A 26,044-nucleotide genomic window follows, 5' to 3' on the forward strand; every position below is an offset into this window, starting at 1 on the left:
CTACAATTCTCAGAAAAACACTACAATCATTATAATGCCATCTTATCTCACCAGGAAATTTAGATTCAAATGGGTTAAGGAAGCTGTCACTACATTTGCAGGGTTTTTTCCCCCTTATATTCTGACTCCCAGTGTCTTTCTTGCTAAATATCCTTTTAAACTTGATCCCTAGAGAACAGAAACAACCTCGCATTGGGCTCCTAAGCATAGCAGACCAGGGAATGCTCTCTGAACCCCTAGACAAGCTGGCTAGGATCCCTCCTTGGACCACAATTCTCTTTCTCATGCTCATTCTATGATTTAGGGAAGCAGCTTGGTCATTCACAGCGCTGCTCTCCAGAAGTCCAGCCAGGGCCACCCTGCCAACATCTGTGTTCTTCCAGCTTTGGACAGGGTCTGGACCACTCTCCGGACCACCAGGGACTCTACACCTGCTCATACGTGAAGAGCTGAGTCTCGGGAATATCTTATTTACAAGAATAATCTGCAGCCAGACAAGCCTCGAGGGCACTCGATCACCAATCCCGTCCTCATTTATTTCACTTACTTGCAAAGGCAAAGCACATCAACTCGCTACCTGAGGGTAGAGGGGAGGGGGAAAATCTTTTAATAGTCATTCTTGGGTAACTAGCATTTGGTATTATTGTATCACATTTAAAAACAAGCAGGGGCTGGGGAGGCTCAGTGGGTAAGAGAATTTGCCAAGAAAACATGAGGACCTCAGTTCAAATCTTCAGCAATCATCTCAAATGTTAATCACTGCTACGTACGCATCTGTAACTCCTGTCCTGGGGGAAGGGGCAGAGGCAGAAGGGTTGCTGGGACTTGCTGGTTGCATGCTTAGCTCTAGGTTTATCCATTAGTAAAATTCTGTCTTCTTACTCCTCCTGCTTTCTCAGGGCCTTGCACATCACTGCTTAGTGTTTATTTCCTTATTTATATATATGTACTTAGTGATGACTTAAATTTCTCTAGATAGATAGGTAGATAGACAGACAGACAGACAGACAGATAGATAGATAGATAGATAGATAGATAGATAGATAGATAGATAGACAGATAGATACATAGATACATAGACAGACAGACAGGTAGATATAGCTATAGATAGAAAGGTAGGAAAAAAGAAAAAAGAAAGAAAGGAAGAAAGAAGAGAAAGAAAAGAAAGATATTAGCCTATTGACACAAATTAACTCTATAGAGAATAATACAGTTAGTTGTGATGCAGTCATATATTTGTGGAGCATACTTGGATCTGTTTCATGATGAGATAATTATTAAAGTGGTTAAATTAAAGTCCTGACCCTCATTTAGGTGTTATCTCTGAACGACAGATTTTAAGAACAGATTCACGGATGGAAGGGATGGCTCAGTGGTTAAGAGTACATCCTGCTGCTGCAGAGAACTCAGGTTCAGTTCCTGCACCCACATTAGGAGACTATGGATGCCTGTAACTGTAGCTCCAAGTAGATTGGAGGCCTCTGGCCCCACCCGGGAACCATATGTGTGCACATATCCACACACATACACAAAATTGCAAAATATTAAAATATGTGATATATAATATAATTTTAAATATAATAGTAAAATATTTAGTAGACAAATTCACTGGCATGTCTGCTCCCCACCGCTGTCACTCCAGCTCCATCAGCGTCTGAGCCGGGCTTCCTCTGGCTGAGTCACAGCCACAGCTCCTTCTTCTTCTGGTGGGTGCTGATTATTTTATCTCCCTAGAAAATAGAACAGGTGACTCCCCGAGCATCTGACTACTGCTGCTTCTTCCTGAACTTTGAGACGTGGCCCACAGCAAATCTCAGGCCAGCTTCAAACTTTCCATCTTCCTGCTTCAACTTCCAGAGAGCTGGGGTGATGGATATGTGCCACCGTTCCCAGCTATACCCCCAGATCTTTGAAGGAAAGGACTTGGCAGCCAGCAGCCTTTTTTCAAGTGACTACTATCTTGCCTCCTCCATTTGGTTATTAATCTCAATGCAGAACACTGGCTTTTGTCTTGTTCAAATGGGGGTCTGCCTTCTGCAAAAGACTGCCAGTTGCAAAGCTCCCATCCTGTGGTGTGCCCCCAAACATCTTATTTGTCTTGATATTTCTCTCACAGAAATACATATGACAGATAAGGAGTCACCGGAGGATGCGCTTGCTTTGTGTCAGACAGATATTAAAACAATAAACTATGCTGCCCTGGGATTTCAGCACACACAAAGCCAGAGAACAAGGCTGAGATGAGATGCTTCGGAAAAGCGGTGAGGCAGTTGTGCTGGGGAAATTCCCTGGAAACACCAAGGCCTGTGATAGCACTGAGAGGAAGCACTTTTTAATGCTCACGTTTGCTTAAGAGGATCAAGCGCCTGGTGTAGCTCGTATGTTCAGCTCCTTGACAATGCCCACCCATTCTCCAGCCCCGACAGGGCTAGCAGAGAAATCCTTCAGTAGTTTGAGAAGCTTATGCTGAGAAGTTTATATTTTAAGTGCTGTTCTGCACTTCTCTGCTTCCCAAAACTACAATGAATTTAAAAATAGTAAGGGACTGGGCCATTCCTGGTATTCGCCGGTCAGATCGCTGCCTATACATCTTCTAGAGGTGAAAACTTAAAAACACACCCGGTTTCTGAAGGCAAGAGAGGGCAGTGTGATATTATAGCATAGGTGTACAATTTTGGCAGATTGAGATTTGCAAATTGAGCCAAGTGTGCAGCTAACCCTAAGGCCCCCCAGGTCTGCAGACCTGCAGAAGAGCAACAACGGACTAGGGATGAGAGATGTGTATTTCAAGAGCTGGAAGAGAGATTCCAGGGCCTCCCACCCCCTCCTCAGAAGCGAATTTCCCCACCCAGGATAGGGATTTCTAGAGGAGGAGGAGCTTGTCTCTTGTGGAAGGAAAGGGAACCTGTGAGAGATCATAGCCACCCAAGAATTTAAACGTTTGCTTTATTGCTAAGGGAACTTTTCCTAAATCACGTTATCAATTACAGATAAAAGCCATCACAGGCCAATGTAGGGCTCCAGAGAATTTGAGCACTGGGAAGGAAATGCAGCTTTAGGCCCAAATACCCCAACTGCACACAGACATTGCATCTATCTCCTTGGGTTTTGTCTTCATGCCATGCAGGCTTCTGATACCTAATTTCTTTCTGTGTAAAAACAAGAAAGAGCTGGGAAGATAGCTAGCTCAATGAAGTGTTTGCCATGCAAGCATGAGAACCTGTGCTCAGGCCCGAACACACATGGAAGGAAAGCTGGACATGTTGGCACATGGTACATGCTATAATACCAGGGTTGGGGCGAAACAGGAGAGAGGCAGATTCAGGATGCCCAGTTTGGTGGTGGTGTTGACTAGTCCCAACCCTGTGAGAGACCCTGTCCTAAAATCACAAAACACCTGTGGGATGACACCCGAAGGTTACCTAGCCTCTGCATGCTCGTGTATTCCGCCCCTTCACCCCAGCCTCCCACACAGCAATCACCTCGAACTACAGTGTCCTAGTTTCCACTAACACGTTCTGGTTCCCATCACTGGCTTCACAAAATCCTCACATCACTTTCCCATAACATAGAGAAAAGACTGGGGCTATATATGATCTGCCTGTGTGGTAGCCGGGATGCCACCGACTGTCGTCTTGAACACTTCCTTCTATGTGGGCATTAAAAGGAATGACGATGTAAGTTCTTTCCAGACTTCTGGAGTCATAACCGCTACTCAAAAAGTAGACTGACTTCCCACAGAACCTCACACAGAACCAACACAGAAGGTTGTGTGTGTGTACTGACTGGACGACTGGACAGATTCCAAATGGCCCTCCTTCAGTCTGTCTGTAAGAGGGCCTCGGGATGCCAGCTCCTGAAGCAGGCATGCAATCAGCAGCCACAGATGGCACCTGTCCTACAGGTTTGCTTTGGGCGTTGATGAAAGGCTTAGACTCAGTTTTTGCTTTTGTGGGGATTTTTGTTCCGTTCTAAGTTAAATGCTGCCACTGAAAGGCAGATGGCCTCAAACCCTGACAGACAGAACAGCTCCCCTCACAGTGACGGCTGGATGTGAAATGAACAAATGCATTTGCATCTCATACCTGTCTTGTGAGTCGGTGCCAGCTCCCCTCTAAGGACCTCAAACTCAAGAGCTGTAGCAGCCCCAGAGAATCATGGGAAATCCAGCCCAGCATAAGGCAGCTAATTTATCTCACTTGCCCTGCTTCCTACCTTGAGAGGCAATCCATCGAGCTCACTGTTCCGGCCAGCTGTTAGATAGATCATGAATGATTTAACAATTGAACCTTTACTGTATATATATGCACTCGATAAAGTCATTATTTATATAAGCTATTTGGTTTCCTTTTTTTCCCCCTTGGCTTCCTAGGGGATAAAAAAATAAAAGCAAGTTGACATTGGTACTGATTTCATCAAACTAAGAGATTATGGCAAATGACTCCATCTAAATTAAAATAGACTCCAGCTTCTATGCTCCCCCAACAACAGAGAGTACTTTTGCAAATGTCGGCCACAGTGCTGCCAAGCTAAACACTCCAAGATGGAGATTCATTTCCATTTTGTTGAATGAAATGTTACAAAAATCTTGCCTGGGGGAGGTCTGTCAATACCTGTGAGTCAAAGAGATCACAAGGACCTCTTCCACAGAAAGTGTGGGACTGCAACCCCCACAGCCTGGAAGCACCCGCTATGCATCTGCTGCATGAACCCTGCCGTTTGTAACACAGGAGAGAAACACGCTAGGTTCCATGGGAAGTGGGAATAGTGTGGCAGTTAGTGAGACCAAAGCTGCATTGTTGCTCAGCCCCCCACACATGAATGATTTGAGAATATTCCTGTGCATGGGTAACAAGTGTGGGTTTTGTTCTGCCTTTCAAAATGGGCTGTTTGGGGTGAAAAAAATCCTTCTACTTGGGCAATACCAATCCTGTGATCCAGAACAAATCCCTGTGTGTTCATTGTGCTGGGTTTTCTTCTAGCTCATCCATTTATGTACGAGCAGGAGATTTATTTCAAACCAAGCTGTGGGTAAAATGGTATGTGATAGCAGAATTAACAAATCAGTTACATATAGAACAATAAATTCAGCAGCCCTCAGTGGTAAATTAGTTTTATATTCAAATAGTCCCAGCTTTTGAAATGAGTTTTTTCATGGGCGTGTGTGTGCACCTGTGTGTGCACGCATGTAGAGAATAGAGGTAGACTTAAGCGTCTTCCTCTGTCTTTCTTCACCTGATTTTTTGAGACAGGGTTTCTCCCAGAACCAGAAACTCACGATTTGGCTAGTCTGACAGGCCAGTGAGGTGAGCCAGAGGAATCTGTCTGTGTCTACCTCCCAAGTGTTGGGATTAAAGGCTTATGTCACCATATGGCTATTTAATATGAGTTCTTGGGACTGAACTTGGGCCCTCCTTGCTTGTAGGATATTCCTTTACTAGTAAGCCATCTCCCAAGCCCACAAATATATTTCTTATTCCAATCTTCCAAATTCAAAAGTTGTAGCAGAATTGAATTACCATGAACTTATAGTAACTAGGTTTGTGTGTACAAATGAGGCCTCTACTGACATGGCCCTAGTGTAAGCCTAGTTGCTACTTATACATCTCAATATGCTGGATAGTTTACTTATACACCCCTGGCTTATAGCCAGATCTATAGATAAATTCTAGTAGGGGAGGGAAATAAGATACCTTTAGATTTTTATCAATATAAATGATCATGTCTGTGAACTGCACCCAATTAGTGGAAGAGCATTGAAGCTTTCACAGGTGTCTTGAAATCTCAGAATATAAACACATGGGGCAATGATGGCATAGTCCCTCCCCAAATAAGAAATATACTGAGACCTCCAGGAAGTTTGTCAAAGGAGTCCCCTGCTTTCATGATGAATTGGATTTCACCCAATCCATGATGAATTGAGGCTGAATCTGTCAGATGAGCTAAAAACACAGCAGAGGATATTGCAGCTTGTGCAAGCAATAGAAGGAAAGCTACGATGGGCTATCCTCTAAAGAGAGAGGGAAAGAGAGAGAGAGAGAGAGAGAGAGAGAGAGAGATAAAAACAGAGAGAGGCAGAGAGAGAGACAGACAGAGAGAAAGCACAGTAGAAAATGGACTGAGGATACCTAGGGGTTGGATAAAAACATAAGACTCAGGGGTTCAACTTTGGAGGGGAAGCTGCAGACTTGTTCTAGATTCCAAATCACTCCCCAAAAAGCAAAAAAAGAAAAAGAAAATATAGCAATACTCGAGATTCATATGGTTTTTTGAAGAGCTAATGGGTTAATCTGTGCGTCTGGCAATTAGCAAGTGTTAATAAACGCTAGCTGCTATCATGCAGTTGAATCTCTTCCATCTGATAATGGAGTCTCACAGGCTAAAATTCTGCCAACTGTGATCACATCTTTGCTAGGATTGCTCCAGTTATCTCTGCCCAGGGTTTAGAGGAGTGAGATCCAGGATCTCTCAGCACTGGCATCGTAAGTAAACGAGGCTTTGTCCTTGGAGTGAACACTGCCTAGGCCACATCTTAAGACTTCCAGATTCAGGGTTAGGATTAACCACCCAGGCCCAGTTTCCCCTCTAACCTAACTGCTGCAGAATCTGGCAATATAAGCAGAACATTTCAGTGATCTCCTTGTGCCAGAACATTTTGTCCATGTTAGAGATACAATAGTCCCCAAAGTATAGTTCTCAGGATAGTCTGATGGAGAGCCATAGAAGGATGTGTCAGTCAAGAAAGCGGCAAGAAAAGCAAACAATAGGGAGAGAAAACATAACTGTGGCGGATATAGTGGCATCAGCATAAAGGGACAAGATGTGAGAGATGATGTGAAAAGATGGAGCCCAGCAGCAGAACAAAATTTGCCTCATGGAATCTTCGTAGACTAAACAAAAGGAAAAGAATCTGCCAGAGCCACTCAGAGGCAGCAGCCTCATGAAGCAGGAGAAAAATGAGACATCTCAGTCTCCCTTCCAAGTCTAGCTGAAGTAAAGACTTAGATCAATACATTTTGCCTTGGCAGTCACGCTGATACGGTGTCACTGTGCCCCCTCCCCATCTCCTTTCAACACCACACATCTCTCTCCAAGTTCAAATTCTTGCCAGTTCTTACAAACACATCCTAATCAGACCCAAGCAGCCTTAGAAACTTCTGGCTAATTTGGATTTGACTAAAACTTTTGTACCATGACTGTTATGTAAAGAGATTCAATTATGGTACGCAGTGTTTTGTGAGTAACTACCGCCCATAAAAAGTTAATTAATCAGGCCTGTGTCAATTTCCTGGTGCCGTGTCAATTTGCTGCAAGGTAATTAATCACTAATCACCCACCAGCCAGCCAGCCAGGGACAATCCACCAGCCATTTATTGTGTCCCCCCCCCCATAAATGGCCAGCGCAGCCAGCACGAAACACATCTCGCCTTTCACAATATTTTTATCGACGCTTTTGGATGCTGTGGTCGAATGCAGCAACAAGCCTCTGCAGTTCAATGGAATATGAATATTAAAGAAAGAAACGAGTGGAGATTTATAGGGCATTGCGTTTCTGTTATGTCAGGTTTGAGATTAAACCAAGCAAATGAACAGTGAAAAATTACTCTTCCATGTGGAGAATGGTGATTAGAGTTGTACATTAATTAGAAAATTTTTTTGTTTTCCCATTCAATGCATTTCAAATGAGGATGTCCTATAAGGAACCAGTTTGTCCAAAATGTAGATTTATTCACTTCTAAGCAGCAGCATTTAACATCATTTATGCTGAACAAGAGTGGATCCCAAATGGAGGTTTCAGGCATAAATACTTGTGAGTAGAAGCACCAGAAATTCTGTAACCTAAGTGGCTGTCTGGGATCCTTTTGTAAATGATAGAAAGAAAAAAATCACATTTCTCCTCAAGCCCTAAAATTACTGGGTTAAAAGAGGACCTTTCTATATTAACCTAGAATTTAATGTGCCCTGCCATGTTCCATTTGCTACCAAATGCTGCTTAAAGAGGGGTGATGTAGTCTCGTGTGAACCCTGTGTCCCAAACCAGATTGGTGGACTTGAATTTTGGATTCATTTTGAAAACAGAAGCTAGTATTTTTGGCCATTTGAAAAAAAATAATCCAATTTTTAGAACTCTCATGGAGATGTTTACTGTACAATGCCCTGCCTCTCAGAAGCTAGGCTGGCTGTTTATGGCGCCCCAGTGGGTTCGTATGATAATTTATAGTCTGACACATGAAATGTGAGTCCCTGCCACAAGGGACTCCCCGAACCTGCTGTCAAAGGCACATCTGCACCCCTAAGTTCAAGTATTTGAATGTTCCCCACCATCCATGGTCTGCAGGATAATTCACCTACAGGTTAGCGTGTGCGCTTGCGCTTTCGCATCTTCAAAGATGGGAAAGCCAGTGAGGCTTCTGGATGCAAGCGGGTAGAAGGCACAAGACAAAGAGAACCCACTCTGATGGCAACACCTTTACCAGGGCATCTGGCAATCTCATGCAAATTCAACCCAGCACACAAATGCGAAGAATAATTGCCCATTAAAGCGGGCTGTATATTTTTATGGCTCTGTTGCAGAATCTGCCCCCTGTCGGGGTTTGCATCTGCTATTCTTCTGCCTCTCCCAAGCTCTAAAACTTTAATACGCAGTTTATAACCCTCAAGTATTTTCCACTGGCTTTGTGTTTCTTCTCGTGGGATTTCCAGGCTGGTGAAATGATCTCATTTGTGTTTATTTTCCAAGGTAAGCACCATGTTCATAAACGAGACGGAGAGGGAGGAGGGACCAGTCACTGTAAATACATGAACGCGAAGCTCATTGAAAGTGGGAGCTTTGTCTTTGAGGGAGACATAGGCAGGAAGCAGTAGACACTTCGGTAAATGTCTCATTTGGCTGGTTGATACACCAAATGTCTTCCATTTAAAACCCTTGATTTGCCTTGATGCTTGAGTCTCACAGAGTGCCTCTTTTTCCTTCCCTAAGTCTTCTGTTCCACTGAGTACCCACTAGGAAGATTCCTTATTCCCAAGGGCGAGGTGGCTCTCATTTCCATTTCTCTATCGGAAGAGCTTCAGTTGGTGCTGGGTGGCGCTGGGAATGGAGACATGTCAGACACGAGGGGATTTTTGATTCTACCCTGTGCTTTTCTGGTGTGCCATTGCAGCTCATGAGCTAAATCCAATTTCCTTTTGTTGACACCCGACTTTCCAAATTTTGATTCATGCTGCACAGGGTATGTATGAGTTTTCCCTCCCTCATCTTCTCCACCCAGTAGGAAATCCAGAATTGAATTCTGCGTCCACAAATCAACCTGAATGCTACCTTTGTCATTTAGGGGTGGTTTTATTTAGGTGTTTAATAACCTCAAGTTATCTATGCGGTAGGGGAGCCAAGGCAAAAGTTATGGTTCTGAAGATGCCTATAAGTCGGCATCTTTATGTTTTTTTTTTTTTTTCTTTAAGACAGGATCTCATTATCCAGCTCAGGGTGGCCTCAGTGTTTGCAATTCTCCTGCCTCAGCATTGTAAGTGCTGGAATTACAGGTACAAACCACTAAACCCAGGTTATATAGAAAGATTAGCCAAGGTGACTTTTATGTGTTTTATTTTAATGCCAGCTTATTTGATTACAGAAATAGAGAGGATATGTGTTTTTTGTTTGGCACTACATTGCATTTACCAAGCATTTTTTTATCTACTTAACAGGTTCAAATTCTTGAACCAAAATGCACATAGAGAATAAAATATTTTTAACTCAGTAAGACAAGTGTTGCATCATGAAGGAAATGAATCATTGAGAGGAATTTCCCCCTATATATGAAGAATAAATCTGTGCCTGGGTTATCTGCCCAGGAAATTGCTTCAAACACACATTGGCCACATATCAGCATTTGTAAACACATGCCCAGTCCACAAGTAAGAAACTTTCCACCTTTTCAATCCTATCAGTATAGAAGAAACCTGATGAAAAGACGTGTTCTTTGTCCTTGAAACTGACCGTGCGACTTTGTGGTACATGAAAGCTATATTGTCATCAGCAGTGGTGGGAGAAAAACATTGAAAGGGAAGAAACACAAGCAGTGACTCCAAAAGTCTTATCATATGGATGGGCATTAACTTGCTTGTTTCCCAGAATTGCTGTGCTCAGGGAGAGAGAGCTGCTGTTGGGCAGGAAGGACTTTGTTTATGGGCTGTCTGGATAGAGTGGCATGGTAGCTTGTGGTAGGTACTATCTATCTGGGAAAGTTTACCCAGAATAAGCAACATTTTGTGTGTAGAGTCAGTAGAAGGAAGTGTGCATACCTGTTGGTAAACTCAGGTTCTGATTCTCCTGAAGAGCCAGACACCTCGTTATTTTCAGGCAGGGTCACTCATGGTCTGGGACTGACCGCTTAGGTTAGTCTGGCTCGCCAGCAAGTGTCAGACATCCAGTCCCGCTTGCACTTCTTCGATGCTGAGACTAGATGTCTGTGTTTTGTTTTTAAACATGGATTCTTAGACTCAAAAACTCAGGTACCTGTGCTTTGAAAATAAGCACTTTCCTTAGCGAGCCACAGAACCATTTTTGAACCATGCTGTCTATCCTAAAATCAAAGTGACTTAAACTGAGGATTCTTCTAAATTTCACATTTATTCAAGCACTTCTTTCTTTTTGCTGGAAACTTGTGGATTCCGTACTTAGCATCTCTGGATCAGCGCAGCCTCTCTTAGGACCACAGTAGAGATGATCTTTCTAGGGCTCATGACAAACTCTATCGCTTGTGCTTGTTTATTTGTAGCTCTGGGCAGCGATGGGAAGTGGACAGGAAAGAAGAGGAGCCATGCTCCCCTAAAAGTAAGAAGGTAGTCAGGTACCAAAGAATGACCAGGATGAAATTCTGGTTATGTACTCTTCCAAATCAAAGAGCAGGGCAGATGTAGAGCCCTGCCCTAATGGAGCTGCCTTTCTAGCACCAAACAGAGTGCTTCCTTCCATCTTCATACAGTCCAAGCTACTTGATTAGAATGTGGGAGGCCCAGAGCTTCTGTCTTCAGAAAGAAGTTTTATGTGTGTGGGAGCATACAAAGGAAAGATGAAAATAAAGAAAAGAAGCAGTGAAAGAAAGAAGAAGATTAATATAAAGATGAAAGGAAATAAGAGGAGAGGAGGGAGGAAAGAGGAATAGTGGGAGGCAGAAGGAATGGAGGAAGGAGGAAGAGAGGAAGAGGAGGCAGGAGTTAGGAGAGAATGAGAGGATGGGGGTGTCCAAGCACTATCCTCCCCCCTTCTTCCTTTCCTCACTTCCCTCTCATTCTCTAACAAGCTTTGCTCGGAAGAGCCCAGAGCCTCATCTCAGTATCTCCAGGGCCTCAGAATAGAGACCTGGCTTGGCTCACTGACCGCGCTTGCTGTCTTCACTCCAGTCTCGAGCTTCCGCTTCACATGGCATCTCATCTCCACACCTCAACCCTCAAGCAGGCTCATCACCTGAGAGAGAGAGCTGGCCTCGCTCCCGTGGCTCCGTAGCGGGGGTGGGGGGAGTAAATGGGTCAGCATAATTATTGAGTGCCCTGCCCGCACACAGCAAGTCAGCTGCTCAACCAGACTTACACTTCCTATTTTCCTTATTTTCAAAATGCAAAACATTCTATGAAAATTTTTGTTTGAATAGTGGTGAACTAGAGTCAGGGACTAAAGCATTCCCAGGCATCTTCCCATCCTGAAGCAAGCATCTCTTGTGTTGCATAACCCTAGGCTTGAATGAGCTCAGCCTTTCCTATTTCCCCCATTTCTGCCCTATTGGTTGAAATTTGGGTGCTGGGGACTGGCATGAGAGTTTAATAAGCTTGCACAATTTGTTGATAATCATAATCATAAAAACAGTCCAACATAAACCTCAGGCAGAAATAGGAAGATAAAGTCCATCTGGCTTGGTTCTACAATCTTAGCATTTGACTCATTCTGCAAAGAAAAGTGCCACAAAAGGATGTGGACCAAATTCCAGACCATCGCTGACATGATCTTCACTTTAAGGGAATGATCCCTGCTAAGAATACATGCAGAACCGTGGAAGGCCCTGGCTCTCCCACTGCATAGGCACAAACCCACTCTGAACCCAAATAGAAGGTTTTGCTCTAAGACCTCCAGAGTCACGGCGGCACCTCCTCGAGAGCAGGTACCGCCTGGGGGTTCTTGCACGTCTTTCCGGTGTACTTTATCGTTTTCTCTCTGTGCTGCTTCCACAATCCCCACCCAGGTTCACACCTCAGCACCTGTGGGAAAGACTCTTGGATGTAAGATACCTGGGGCAGAAGTCTTCTGTCTGAAGGTGATGGGTGGAAGGGGCTTGGGTCCCTCCTGACAGTGTGGATACCTGATGGAGAATATCTTTAGCATGGTATAAATGAGAATGCTCTCACTTGGTCAGAAGCCCTACAGAAGCCTGGGAAAGAGAATTTGGGTGTGTGGGGCTGTTACAGACTTCCTGCTGTGTCTCTCGTTTCTGCTCCCTGGGTAGCTTTTACTTACTTTTACTTGTTGTAGCTTTTACAGTGTTTTTTTCATATACATTTTTTTCAGAAATTCAGTCTCTGTATGGGATAAGGTTTGGGGTATAGTGCATTTTAAGTGAACTGGGGAATCAGTATAGGTTGCAGTGTGAGGCTTAGCAAGAGACTGGGAAGCTAGAGACAGATTCTTTTCTTAATGGCTGTTTGGACCTTCCTGAGGAGTTCATATTGGCATGCATGGGTGGAACGCCACCCCACCCAGAGGAATTTAAGACTTGAGGAGTTGCCAGACATAGTTCCTCTCCCAACTCATCACCATGCCTGATATTGTCTCCCTAGACAAGAGAACCCAGGTACCCACTTCATCCCAAACAGGTAGTTATCAGATTCCCTATGCACAGATACAGGCATATGTGCACTGGTGCTTAGGGGCTTATGCGATGCTGGTAAACCATTGAGCACACAAGCAGTTTTCACACTCACAGCACGCATCTGCAAGAATGCCTCAAACAAAAGTCCCTGGCAAAGACGGAGATGCTGCTCAAGGAAGGAGCACTAGCCTAGCAAGAACGTCTAAAGCCTTGCATTCCAATCTAACAATTTCACCACAAAAAGTTAAATTTGTGACAAGTCATGTATGGATATAAAAGGAGTATAGAATATAAGTACATGTAGGAGGAAATTATGAGAATTATAAACTCATAATTATAAACTCATAATTATGAATTATAAACTCATAATTCAATATAGTTTGGCCTCGAAGACAACTGCCAGGGTATAAAAAATGTGTGTATATGTGTAGATGTACAAATATATGAATATATGAAAATAAGAGCATATGCACACACATGCATATGTATGTATGTTTATATGTGTATAATATGCATATTATATATATATATATATCCAGGATAACAGGATATATTCAAAATCATGTCTATACAAGCCTGTTTTCCAAAAAGCTGTGAGGTTTCCCCTATCCTTAGGAATTCTCCACAAGTGCCTGTCATTTCCTGTACCCTCATGGTCAGAAACCACTGTCATACCCACACCATACTCACCACGTTTGTTTCCAGTCTTGCTGCGCTGCTGTTTGCCCTTTGAATTTTACTGAGAAAGGGTGGACCCGGCACAAACAGGGTTGGGAAAATGGTCCTCACCAGACTACATGTGCATCTCACGGTATCCTGCTCTCCCGTCTCTCCTCTCTCCCATAGTGCCTGGCTTTCCATATCCAGCCGCCACTGCTGCAGCTGCATACCGAGGGGCCCACCTGAGAGGCCGTGGCCGCACCGTGTACAACACCTTCAGGGCTGCAGCGCCCCCACCCCCAATCCCGGCCTATGGCGGGTAAGTGCCGCACCCTCCTGGGAGGGGGGCCTCCCTGCACCTGCTCTCCCTCCCCAGAGGCACGGAGTGTTTGCGAGCGCATGATGGTCTTGACCACCCCACCAGAACCTCCCCAGCATGCAGCCTAACATGCGCCTGCTGCAAAGCACCTTGCAAAGAGTATTGAAAAATGAGTGTAATTTGTCTGGTCATGGTTGGTGCCTTTAAGCATTCTACGTGTCACATGTTGTTATGTAAATTCTCTTTGAGACTGAATGCTGGAGAACAGAGAAATGGTTACAGCCAAAGATGTATTTCTGATGACTGCAAGCATCTGGTTATTAAGGAGGTTGGACTACATTTACCCCTTGAATTCAAAGGGACATGAGGTTTCCCATACATAAAAATCACTGGGGTGATCTTGCTTCCCTCCCCATACACACTTTGCACTCCCAGGCATATGAACTTTTACCTGAGAAAATGAGGTGTTGAGTCAAACCCAACATTCCAGACAGGAATGAAATTATGGTTAATTGGCCTTTTACTTACATTTTGCAAAATAGCCCAGCCTGGTCTTTCTCCTCCATAGGGAAACTGAGAATGGATTTCTTTCTTACTGCCAACTGAGGCCTTCTGTGATTGAATGTTGTTACTGACGACTAAAGATCTAGGAACGGTTGGGAAGAAAGGAAAGAAAGAAGGAGGGAAGGGGGATGGAGGCAGGGAAAGAAAGATTGACTAACAGAAACCTCCCGGAAATGGCACTTCCTCTATTCTTCATTAGGGATCTTGGAAGGGCATTCCTCCACCTCTGGGCATGAAGAGAGAGAGGTAGGCGCCTCTGAGGCAGAGGCAGGTCTAGGATATTTTTGATTGGTCCAACAGAGTAGACATGGGTGATGGTATCTAGTGGATAGAATCCAGATATGTTGCTAAAACATACTGTGGTCATTAGGCTAGTCCCACCCTCAGGGCAAAGCATTGCCTGGCTCAAAGTCTGCTTTGTGCTCTACTTACCTCTCCAGATGCATAGAAGATTCAGTTATATTATGGAGGATCTGGTATGAGCTTCTACAGGCCAAGGACTAGCTTTCTCATCTATAGAAAGAATATGTCTATGCTTGTGATCATATCTAAAGGGTTAAATGCATTTTCTTCAAAGCTTTGCAGCACATAAATCTTTAGGAAACCTGAATTAGCCCAGCTCCCTCGCTGTACTGATGACAAGGGAAATACTCTTGTCGTTATTTATTCATATTCCGCCCACTGCACAGAGCCCATATGAAGGGTGTGCAAAGCCAAAGAGCATGAAGCAGACTGGAGACGATGCAGGAAGGAGGCTAGGAGGAATCATCAAAGCAGGAGCAAAAAGGCAAGAGGAGGAAGGTTAGCGCTAGTCAGTGCAGGGCTTCTTAGTGGGTCAAAATGACGAGAGAGGCTGGGGTGATAACAAAGTAAGAGCCAAGCGGCTTTACTGTCTCCCCATGCCCCCAATGCTTCCATCTGTCATAGAAAGGACCTTTGACTCTCTCATCAGTAGAATGCCCACCTAGCATGAGCACACTTGATACATGAGTTATGGAAGGCATGGCGGGGCAGAAACAGCTAAGCAATCATCTGGGTTCATGTTAGTGCTGAAGAAAGATTCATGAACCATATGTGTAAAATGGACACTTTATTCTGTCTGAGAATCTTCATCTTAGTACATGGTAATTGTAGCTTCTCTGTAAATATACTGACCCCTAGTCAGTATCTCACTACGATATTGAAAAGGAAAAAAATTAAGTAAAATGATATGGCCTATCATCCCATGAACAATTTGTAAAACCCCCAACATAACACACCTGCCATTAAATTGGAATTTACTAACTTATAATGAATGTGCTCTTGGCCAGGAATAACCATGCATAACTAATTAATGCCATGTTTGCCAGGGAGAAAGAGGCACTTCCAAATGGCACACAACATGTTTATATGACTCTTTCAGAAGGGATGAAAATGTAATATTCCAGGAGTCCTCCTAACTAGCCCTGTTGCGTTAGTGACCTGTTCCCTTCTGCTTCCTTGACCGTGTCATTGGTCCATACACAACACACAACAGAACACAAATAATGCAAAGTGCCATGGAAAGAGTGTTCGTTTAGCTGAACTACACTCAGGGAATGATCTTATGGCTGAAATTCTGGAATTAGAAGTTAAAATAGAATTCTCAATGCCAGAAGCTAGGCCAGTAGCTCAGTGACTTAGAGCAATTGCTTTGCCAACATTAAGACTTCTGTTTGAATCTAACACCATGTTAGGAAAAAAAAAACTAGGCATGCCTATAATCCCAGCACTGGGAGGCTGGAGTTAGGCAGATCCTGGGAGCTCTCTAGCCAGCAAGACTAGCCAAAACAACAAGTTTTCCAGTTCAGTGAGCCCATGTCTCAAGATAGTAGGGTAGAGATGATAAGAAATGTCTTAGTCCTTGCCTTGCCCTCCATAGAAACTCACAGGCACACTTGTGAGCAAGCATCATACACACACACACACACACACACACACACACACACACACACACACAAATTATTAATTAGGTAATTAATTAATTATAAAAGATTCTCAACCTGGAGGCAGAAGGCTGGTATCAAGTATCTGTAAGACACAAAGTACTGGTGAAAATGGAGACTTGGTTAGGTGCCTGGTTCCCCTTTCCCCTCTGTATTCATTGGCTTAGATTACAAGGAAGGTGGGCCATCTTTTGAAGAAAACAATGTGGTACCAAGATCATGGATCTCCCAGAGGAAAGAGGTACCTGATTCTGAGTTGACCCAATGAGCAATGATGCTGTAGACCCAAGCCTGTTTCCATGGCCTGACCTACCAGATTAGAGGTGGTTCTGAAACCATGAATTCCCAGAGCTGCTGTCTCAAAAGTCCTTTGGAGGAAGATTTCTAGGCATGACTGACATCTTTCCTCCATCCCCATTCAGCCACATTTTGTGCCCCGTTGTCTGCTACCTGTAGCACATTCACAGGAATCTCTGCACATGAGATCTGGACCCCAATATACAAGTTAACTACTGCAATTGACGTGATAGATGGTAAGACAGAGGCCTGTTTACCAAGGAAGGGGCCTTAGCTCATGGGTCTTCAAACAAGGCTTCCCAGAAAAGAAGACATGGGTGACAAGATCATGTCCATTTGTCCCAAACTGCCATAGTAAGATCCTGTCCAGTGAGGACCCACACACCCAGCCATCTCCATCTTTTCTCTGGCATTGCTCACAAAATATATTTACTAAAGAAGAATTTTTTTCTTATTGTCACCAAATGAAGATGCATCTATCTACAACCTATTTTTATACAATATCCAATAGGAGTCTATGTTACTAAAATTTACAGCCCTAAACATGTTCTTTATTCTAGGTCCACATGGGCTTACATACTTTTTCTCTCTGATAGAACACACACACACACATCCACTTACTCACTCACATACACACACATACACATTCAGTCACACACCCATATTCACTTACACACACACACATTCTCACATTCTCACACTCACACATGTGACATATAACAAAACCTTCATAGCTACCTCTGTGGAGCCCAGGATAGTCCTTGAAGGGATCCAGTGCTGATATAAGCATCCAAGGAAACTTATTAAAGGCATTCCTATCTGGATCTGTTTTCTGCCATCCCAGCAATTAAACTGCATAGATTATGAAGAGATCCTATTCTTTTTTCTCTGGTATTCCTAAATAGAACAATCTGGAAATATCAACATGTGATCATCACTCCTGAAACAATACTGCTGCCCATGGACAACAGAGGGACCAAAGGAACAAGCAGACAACACTAAACACAGCCAGCTACTCACTACCAGCTGCCAATAGTAAATGAATCAGACTCTGGAGAGTGAATATCGGATTTTACCACCCTGGAAAGCTACAAGGAACACAGTGTACTTGATAGGAGAGTGAAGCACGCACCAGCTCCATAGGGTTGATGAAGGATGAAATAGGAAGAGTCCCACAAGGTTACGGCTCAGTAAGACCAATGCTAGGACATGTTGGCTGGACTGCAGCTAATCTTCTTGAGGTTGATGTGACTATTGACGTTTTTGTAAGTCACCCATGCTCCCCTCACTCAGTGCTACCTCCCTTTTAGGTGATACGGGGTTAATCTTGCGTCTATTCCTTCGAGGATATTTCAGCTCTTTAGTAGGGAGCCCCTGCAGTTCACAAACCTCGTATTAACCCCCCCCAAAAAAAAACACAGGCAAAATCTTAAGGAGAGGCACAACAAAAGTTTGTGGATTTCCTATACTAAACATAGTACCTGAGTGTTATTTCTCAGAGTTCTTTGTATAAGGATTTTCCTATTTCTGCCTGTCTTTATTGACATTTTGTTGGAGAAACCACAATGTCCTACATCCAATGAGTCATATTCATGAGAAATTCTCCATTATGAAGTTACCATTTAAAGTAGCTTGCAAGCTAGCAATATAGGTGGAACTGGATATACACTCACTAGCCTGAACACAACATCCCATAAAGGACACAGCGGCTAACCCCATTGACCAGCATCAGCACAGGCCTTGGTTTACTACATGCTAAGTAATTATTAAGTAGATGCTTATCAGGTGTGTACTATGTATGTTGCATGGTGATACAATATATTGCCCTTAGGAAGCATTCCAAGAAATGTAAACGAGCTAAACATCCAGCACTGGCTACAGAGCTTTAGTCTTTGTTCTATGGTCTTTATAACATGTGTTTTCTTTGTTGCTACTACAAAAGGTCACACAAAAGCAACTTAAGGAAGCAAGGAATGCTTTATCATGGCTCACACAGGATACAGTCCACCACAGCAGGGAAGGCAAGAGGGAGCGTAGGGCCGTGGCACACGCCGCAACCTCGATCAGGAAGCAGAGAGGATGAATGTTTGCTCATGTTCTCTTGGCTTTTTCCCTTTACGTTCATTCTGAGACCCCAGAACCAGCATTGCCTACAGCCAAGATGGTTCCCCCCACCAAAGTTAACCATATCTAGAAACTTCCTCACAGACATGCCCAACGGATTGTTTTGAGGTGATTCTAGATCATGTCTAGTTGATAATCTATTAATCATATATTAATCACTGCAGTCTTTTATTACTGTGAGATTCTGCACATCCTCTAGTAACTTATTAGGATACTTGTACACACAGATTCTAGAGTTACCTGGAAAAGTAGTTTAGGATAATTCGGTACCACCACAATAAAAATCAGACAGCACCCCAGGGGCAAGTTTCTTAAAGCTGCCCAAGACCACAGCCATAGGTTCCTGCACAGCAAGTAATGAATCCTCAGCATCCAACATTAGTCCACTCAAGAGTCACCAGGAAGATGTGGGCCCAGAGGCTCAGGGTCCTGTGCTCAGACACCAGCAAGTCCCTAGGAGCCTGCCACCTCACACACGGGAATAGTAATCAACCCACCCTGGGCACAAGAAAGGTTCCATCCCATATACTCGCACCGGCTCCAGTGAGGGCAGGACCTGCACAGATGCTTTTGGTAATCCTCTCAAAAATATGTACTTTCCCTGGGAAAACGTACATATACAAACACATGCACAGTTACGTACAAATCCCAGTGTGTGCGTGGAGCCACCTGATAGCCATTCTAAACAGTTACATTTGAACATATTCAAAAATGTAATTTATTTTCCAGGCAAAAGGGTCAGTAGAGAAAAGAGGTTTTAAATGCCTTTCCTACAAAAATACATTTGTGGTTGGTATATATACTGTTACACAAACAGATTGCTTAGTTTGGGGCATCCTCTGTCTTTGTTCCTTCTTGTCCTTCCTCCTTTTTTCTTTTTCTAAAGTAAGCTAATTTGCTATAGTGCAATCGTTCCCTGCTTGCCTCTATCCAAATATTTAACTACCATGATTACTTCCTTAAGAAAATGAGTTGTGCATTTGCATCATGCTCTTGCAAAAGCATATTGCAGTCCTAGAGTGATTGACAAGCAACACAATTACCTTTGCATGACTAGACAGACCATTTCTGCATTAAAATAGGACCGCATCTGCTCAGTGCATGACAGCAATTCCCTTCTGCAGTGTGGGAACTGTTGTGTATCTATAGCTGTATCTTCCACATGAACCTCCATCTTGTTTTTCCACATATGTATCTGGTATTTTAAATGCACCTGTTGGCTGAGGCACTAGCAAAGCACTGGGAGCCATTCCCGGAAAGGACCATTTAGCTCTGCAAAGGCTCTCCCACACTCACCATGCCTCAAGAACAGCACCTTAGCAGCTGCAATGTCACCCCATTTGCAGGATGGTCGCCTAACATGCATAAAGTCCTGGACTTGATCCTTAGCACTGCAAGGCCTGGCATAGTGGTTCACACCTGTTTTCGAAGCGCTTGGGGAGCTGAAGCAGGAAGATCAGAAGTTCAAGATTGTATTTGACTGCATAGTGAATAAAGGCTTGAACTAGCAGCAGTGACATTGCCCATTACCTGAAAGAAATACAAATCCTTTAGCCACCCACTCTATCCAGATCTATTGAATCAATGGCTCTGGGCTGGGTATAGGGCCCAGCCATCAATATTTTAGTTTGTCCCCCAGGTGAACCGCAGGCAAACTGAAGTTCAACCACCACTGCCTGCCATGTCATTAAGAGTTTGGCTATGGAACCAAAAGACTTGGACTAGAATATTTATTAGTTAAGCCGATTTATTTGTGTCTAGGGAGGGAATGGAGGCCTTGTCCACAGTGGGGGGATGGTGAGGATCAGCGGGTGCTTTGATGAGCCCATCCCAGAGCAGTCATCCTGTGAGCCTGAGTCATCTCAGGAATGGTACTTGTGCTATGACTAATAACTTAGGGGAAGTAGCAGTTTTGTGAAGCTGACAGCCCATTCCTGGAGCTTTAGTTTACCCTGCCAGGAAAATGAGAACGGCTATTTCAGCTCATAGATTCCCAGGGTCATTAACACCATGAGGGTTATAGCACTCACTGTTTCCCTTGTGCCTCCAAAATATACTCGGCACAAGTGAGCAATCCTTCTCATTGTGCTTGGTAACAGATGAAATTCTTGACTTCTTTGCTCAGATGCCAACGCCTTCCTTATAAAGGACTTTTGGGACCCAAAGCCACTAACTGTGCCCTTCCTCCAGGCCCTCCAAGGACCCAGACACCTCTAACCGTGGGTCCAGACACTTGCCATTCCCTTTGCCTGCCTGCTAGTCCTTCCGGGCTCCCCTGGTCCTGCCTCTTTCCTATTCTTTGCTCTTTCAGGGTGTCCCCATTCCCCCATTCTGCAGCAAAGGTTGCAGCTACGACTGCAGCTTGATGCATGGCTGTGGCCGCACTCTCCCCTCTGGGGACGTCAGACCTCTAGAGATCAGAGGTGGGAGAGATTCACCAGTGATGGCCCAGAACAGTGCTTGCGGGGAGAGGAAACCTTCCAGTGCAGGAAGGCAATGCTTGCATTCCATTTGATTGCTCTTGTCAGAATGAGGAAGCTTGCCCCCAGTTTCCCTTCAATTCCATGTCTCATAAATTTGGGGTACCAGAGGATTCAGAATAACTTTCCATTGTCACCCATGGTGGAGGGCAAACCACAGCAGCTGGGCTATTTTTCAGAGAAAATGTTCTGAAAGGCAAATGGTACAATGTGTTCTTTCTTGGTTTCTGGGAGCTCTTAACACAGAGTGATGGGAAAGACTGACTGGGCAATGGCCCCTATGCACAAACAGTTTTTGGAGGAAGCAGCAACCATAGCTCAGCTCTTCCTCGTCTCCTTGGCAGAGTAAGACCCAAGTCTCAGTCACGTGATATGGCTCTCCACCCCTGCTCCATGCTGTGTGTCCCTGAGCCTCCTAGGCCTAGGTTTGGCTTTTCTATCTATTTTCCTCAAAATAAAGCAGACCTTGCCCATCTAGTAGACATTTGGGAAAATACAAGGCTTCCTGTATTTACTTGAATAATATTTTTTTAAATAATTAATATTTCTCCGCACCCCTCTAGTTTTCTGTACTGGTAGGATCCAGGATTGTTTAATCTTATCTCTTTTCTTTTCCTGTAATGTCAATAACCGTTAACAGTTGAATACACAAACAACACAAGCTTCAAACCTCAGGCCCCTGACAACAACAGTAATAATTATAAAATAAGAAGGTAGTGTCTCACCAAGAGGCTTGTGCTGTCTTCACAGTAATGATACCCCTGACTCTAAGCCCCAAGTGGAGACATCATTCTCCGACCAATGATTAACTTCTACCTGGAGCTAACAAAGAAAAGACTCTCTGTCTTCTGCTCCTCTCTAGGGTGTGGATACCATTCTCTAAATAGATAGTTGTTGTATGTCTTCTGGGCCTGAAATAAGAAATTAAACCTTAGATGAGATGCAATAGGTGGAACTCCTATGAGTGCAACCTCGATGTCCAAACAAATCATAGACACAAATGCCTTTTGTAGGGCGAGGAAACTAATGAACTGCCTAGATAGACAGAGTCTGACCATGGACACTGGTATTCACAGGGAGGACATGTAACTCGACTTCAGGTAGCCTGGGTCTCATTTAGAGAACTTATTGCCTCAGTGCTAAGCATGCTGAGCCTCACTTCGACAGCATCACCTGACTAAATTCTATACCTCTTTGCACGTGTGTGCTTGAGGTAACCTCTTGGCTACCACTTTTCCCATTTTGCAAAGAGTTAACCATGCTCAGCTGTCTTAGTAACTGTGTTCCGGTTGTGGAGCCATTTGCCCGGGAAGCAGCACTTTGATACCGATGTCTGTGTTGCCGCACCTTGCCTGCCTCTTTGGTGGTGATCTAGCTGCTTTTGAATGAGGATACTGACAGACAAGACACTGGGAACCAAGTGGAGGCATGAATGAAGGCATGATGGCATGAAACCCTGGCGCAGGCGTGGTCTGGATGCAGCTAAGGCTCGAGTCTGGGCTCTGGGGCCCCCCAGTAACTATCTGTTGCTTGTCTGCTTTTCATCAGATCTGTTCTAAGGCCCGTTGGTAGGAGCTGACCTTGCCTCCTGGCCCCACAACAGACAGTGCCTTTTTACGTTGCTAATGCCAAACACAGATTCAAAGCCTGCTTAGCACCCCACACACCTCAGCCTGCCTTTTGGATTAGGGGTTAGCACTGCCTGACAAGTGCTCCTATGCACTGTAGCCCTCCAGGGTCAAACACAAACAACAGCTAAAAGGCATTCCTACTGACCTCCTTAGTGTGTGACATCCCTGCCACACTTTAAGGATAATGGTCTTTGGGGGATTGCCAATCAGCTCCAAAAGAGCTCTGGGAAAGAAACGCACGTCCGTGTTCTCCAGCAAGCCAGTGTCACTGTTGTGTGTGTGTGTGTGTGTGTGTGTGTGTGTGTGTGTGGTTAGGTGATGAAGTGCGCTCTCCCCTGGCTTGAGATGCCCGGCTTTTGTGCGTGCTCGGTCCACTCATGAAATCCTTTCGTACCAAAGTTGTGCTTCTATTAGGGCCCTGGCTTGACTCAACAATGGATTCGCTGATCCTTTGCCAGCATTATAAATCATCCAGAAACGTCATGGGGAGATGCTAGGGGAGGTTACTGATGACTACCACCCTCTGAAAACAAAAGCTTAGAAATGCAGCCTTTTGTACTTAGGGCATTCGCTGCTCTCACAAAAGCCTGTGAGGTGTCCAGCGTACATATGGCCTTGGTAGACCCACTCAAACACTTAAGTCATAGAATGTGTTTCTATGGGTTTCTTTGCCTTGCTATTCTAAGAAATTCAGAGAAGTTCAAGATCATTCTTTGCCCCCTGGAAGTGGCTTTTTCCTGAAATTCTAAGTCCAGGACTAAGCCCAGGGACTGGGCTGCCCTATGCAAAGCTTCCATATAGATTTATTCAGTCATAAAGTAGAATCTGGCCTTAGCCTGAATATGATTTATTTGGATACTTACAAACACATACACAACCGAATCCCCCCCCCACATACTCACAAATATGCATACAAAAACATATATGCACTACCATACGTTTGTACATATGAAAATATACATATTTTGCACACATGCATATCTGCATATGTTTACACACAGATACACAGACAGGCTTTCTGTTGTACTGACAATAAAGGTCTGACAGAACTACCACAGGGAATGCTAATGTATGAAATGTTTACAGGAGAAAATATCGGACCCCATCTGAGCCACTGGGCATCCCCTGAGGCCATTCAACTCTAGCCCATTATGAAAGTGTTCTCTGAGCCTCTGCCCTTGCAAGTCCGACATTCTTAAACAGATGCTGTGTTTCGTGTTTGTTGGGGATGGGAGCTGTGGTCTGATTGCAAACTTTAATATTATGAAGACTCTCAGGTCTGCGTAGGTCACTTGGGAATGCACACCAGCCCCTTTGGCTTTCCAAGCCATGCAATGCACCTTCTTCTGAGAGTGGGAAGTTCATTTTGGCGCCCAAGCAAAACGACTCTGACCCTGGTCCAACATGGAACCCCAGCCTAAAGTTCCCGATTTGATGGACAGCTGCTGTCTCCAACCTCCTTAATCAGTTTGCCACTCTCCTCCGTTCCTGTGTTTCGGATCATGAGAGCAGACTAACCTGACCCGTGCGGGGGTTGGTGCGTCTGCATGGGGAACTGCACTAATCCGAATGTTTCTCTTTGTGTGTGCATCTTTACAGTGTTGTTTACCAGGATGGATTTTATGGTGCAGACATTTATGTAAGTATTCATTAACGTGCATGTCGTCCTCCTTACCTCCGGGAGTCATTCTTTATACAAGTTTGCTCTGAACTCAGTGGAGACAGATTACCTCTTCCTGGTCAACAAGTTGTTCCCACCATAGTGTGTCTTTCAAGGTGATCGTGAGCTCAAAAGACCTGCAACTTGTTCTTTGAGGGGAATTAATGACTTGGACTTGATTGACTCTGGAACAGATAAACACAACTGCATCTATTAGGAAAGGTGGTTTTTCTCTCTTGCCAAATTAAAAGCTCCGCCCACAGTGACATGCTCTCTACCGTTCTCAATATGTTCTCTGTGTTTTCAGTTTGATATTAAGAACAACAGCTGTAGTTACCAGCTGCTGAGAACTGGAAGGGATTTTCATGGTTGATAGTTTTCCATGCTTTCCTTATAAGTGTAATTATTTATCGACACAGCGCTAGGAATATTGCATTTCTCTCTTTTCTCCGAGCACAACACTAAACCCCTGCCATCGCAATGTGTGCATACTGGAGTGTCAGCCCTCTCCTCTGCATCTTCTCCCCACTGTGAACAGTTCTCTGGGGTGGAACTGTTTGCTCATTGATCCCATCTCAGGATGCTCCTATTTAGAAAGATGTGTCTCATCTTCAGAACTGCAGTGAACCCTCTCTACCCTGGTCTAGATCCCAGTGCAGTATTGGTGTGATGAAAGGACCAGAGTCTGTGCTGGATGAGCAGAGGCTCAAGCCCTGAAGGTGTAACATGAGGGTCCGGCTTGTTGAGGTACCCCACAGCAGGCATACCCCAAAGAAAATCACACACAGGACTCCATAAGATTATAAAGCTGATTGGCCCATTAGCTCAGGCTTCTTGTTAACTCTTATAGCTTATATTAACCCATTATTCTGATCTATTTTAGCCATATGGCTTGGTACCTTTTTCAGCTGTTAGCTCACATGTTGCTTCTTCAGTGATCTGGGCAGGTTACATCCTGCCTCTTGGGTGGTCTGCGCAGGAATGGAGGGAGCTTCCTGCTTCCTAGAATACTCCTATTCTCTTTGCTCCACCTCTACTTCCTGTCTGGTTTACCCACCTAGACTTCCTGCCTGGCCAATCAGCATTTATTTAAAATATGATTGACAGAATACAGACAATTCTCCCACACCATGAAGGGAAGGTTTTTTTTTGTTTTTTTTTTTGTTTTTTTTTTTTTGATAGCGTGACAACACTTTGTCTTCTCAGTGTTCCAGATATGTGCTGAGTAACCCTGCTGAAGTACTAGGTTAGCCTACCACTTGCCCATCATTTGTCCTCTGGGCTCCCACAGTGCTGGTGAGATAGGAGTGAGCTAGACCGGTGGCCCTTCCACCTCCGCAGTCGAGCAGGCCACCACGGGCAGCTCTAAGTTCAAAGGAAGCAAATGACATGAATTATTTCCTGCACAAAGCAGGGCTCGGTCCCACTGGAAAGATCACCCTGAATGTGTGGATTTAAGCCACAGGCCTGCTGCCCTGCTGTGATATT

General features: G+C 44.3%; 1 protein-coding gene across 36 annotated transcripts in view; it reads left to right on the forward strand.

The window, feature by feature from the left end:
- Rbfox1 (RNA binding fox-1 homolog 1) overlaps window positions 1-26,044 on the forward strand; it is a 1,977,377-nt gene that overhangs the window by 1,906,152 nt on the left and 45,181 nt on the right. For 18 of the 36 annotated variants that reach the window (XM_087910815.1, XM_085694596.2, XM_085694592.2 and 15 more), the window contains 2 exons: window positions 13,704-13,836; window positions 24,496-24,535. In XM_087910815.1, coding sequence (XP_087766941.1) covers window positions 13,704-13,836; window positions 24,496-24,535 — 173 coding nt within the window. The remainder of the gene's footprint in view (window positions 1-13,703; window positions 13,837-24,495; window positions 24,536-26,044) is intronic. The other 18 variants (XM_085694597.2, XM_085694591.2, XM_087910814.1 and 15 more) reach the window with 1 other exon arrangement.

This window comes from Myodes glareolus, chromosome 9, assembly GCF_982192425.1.
Source record: "Myodes glareolus chromosome 9, mMyoGla1.1, whole genome shotgun sequence".
Lineage (NCBI taxonomy): Eukaryota > Metazoa > Chordata > Mammalia > Rodentia > Cricetidae > Myodes > Myodes glareolus.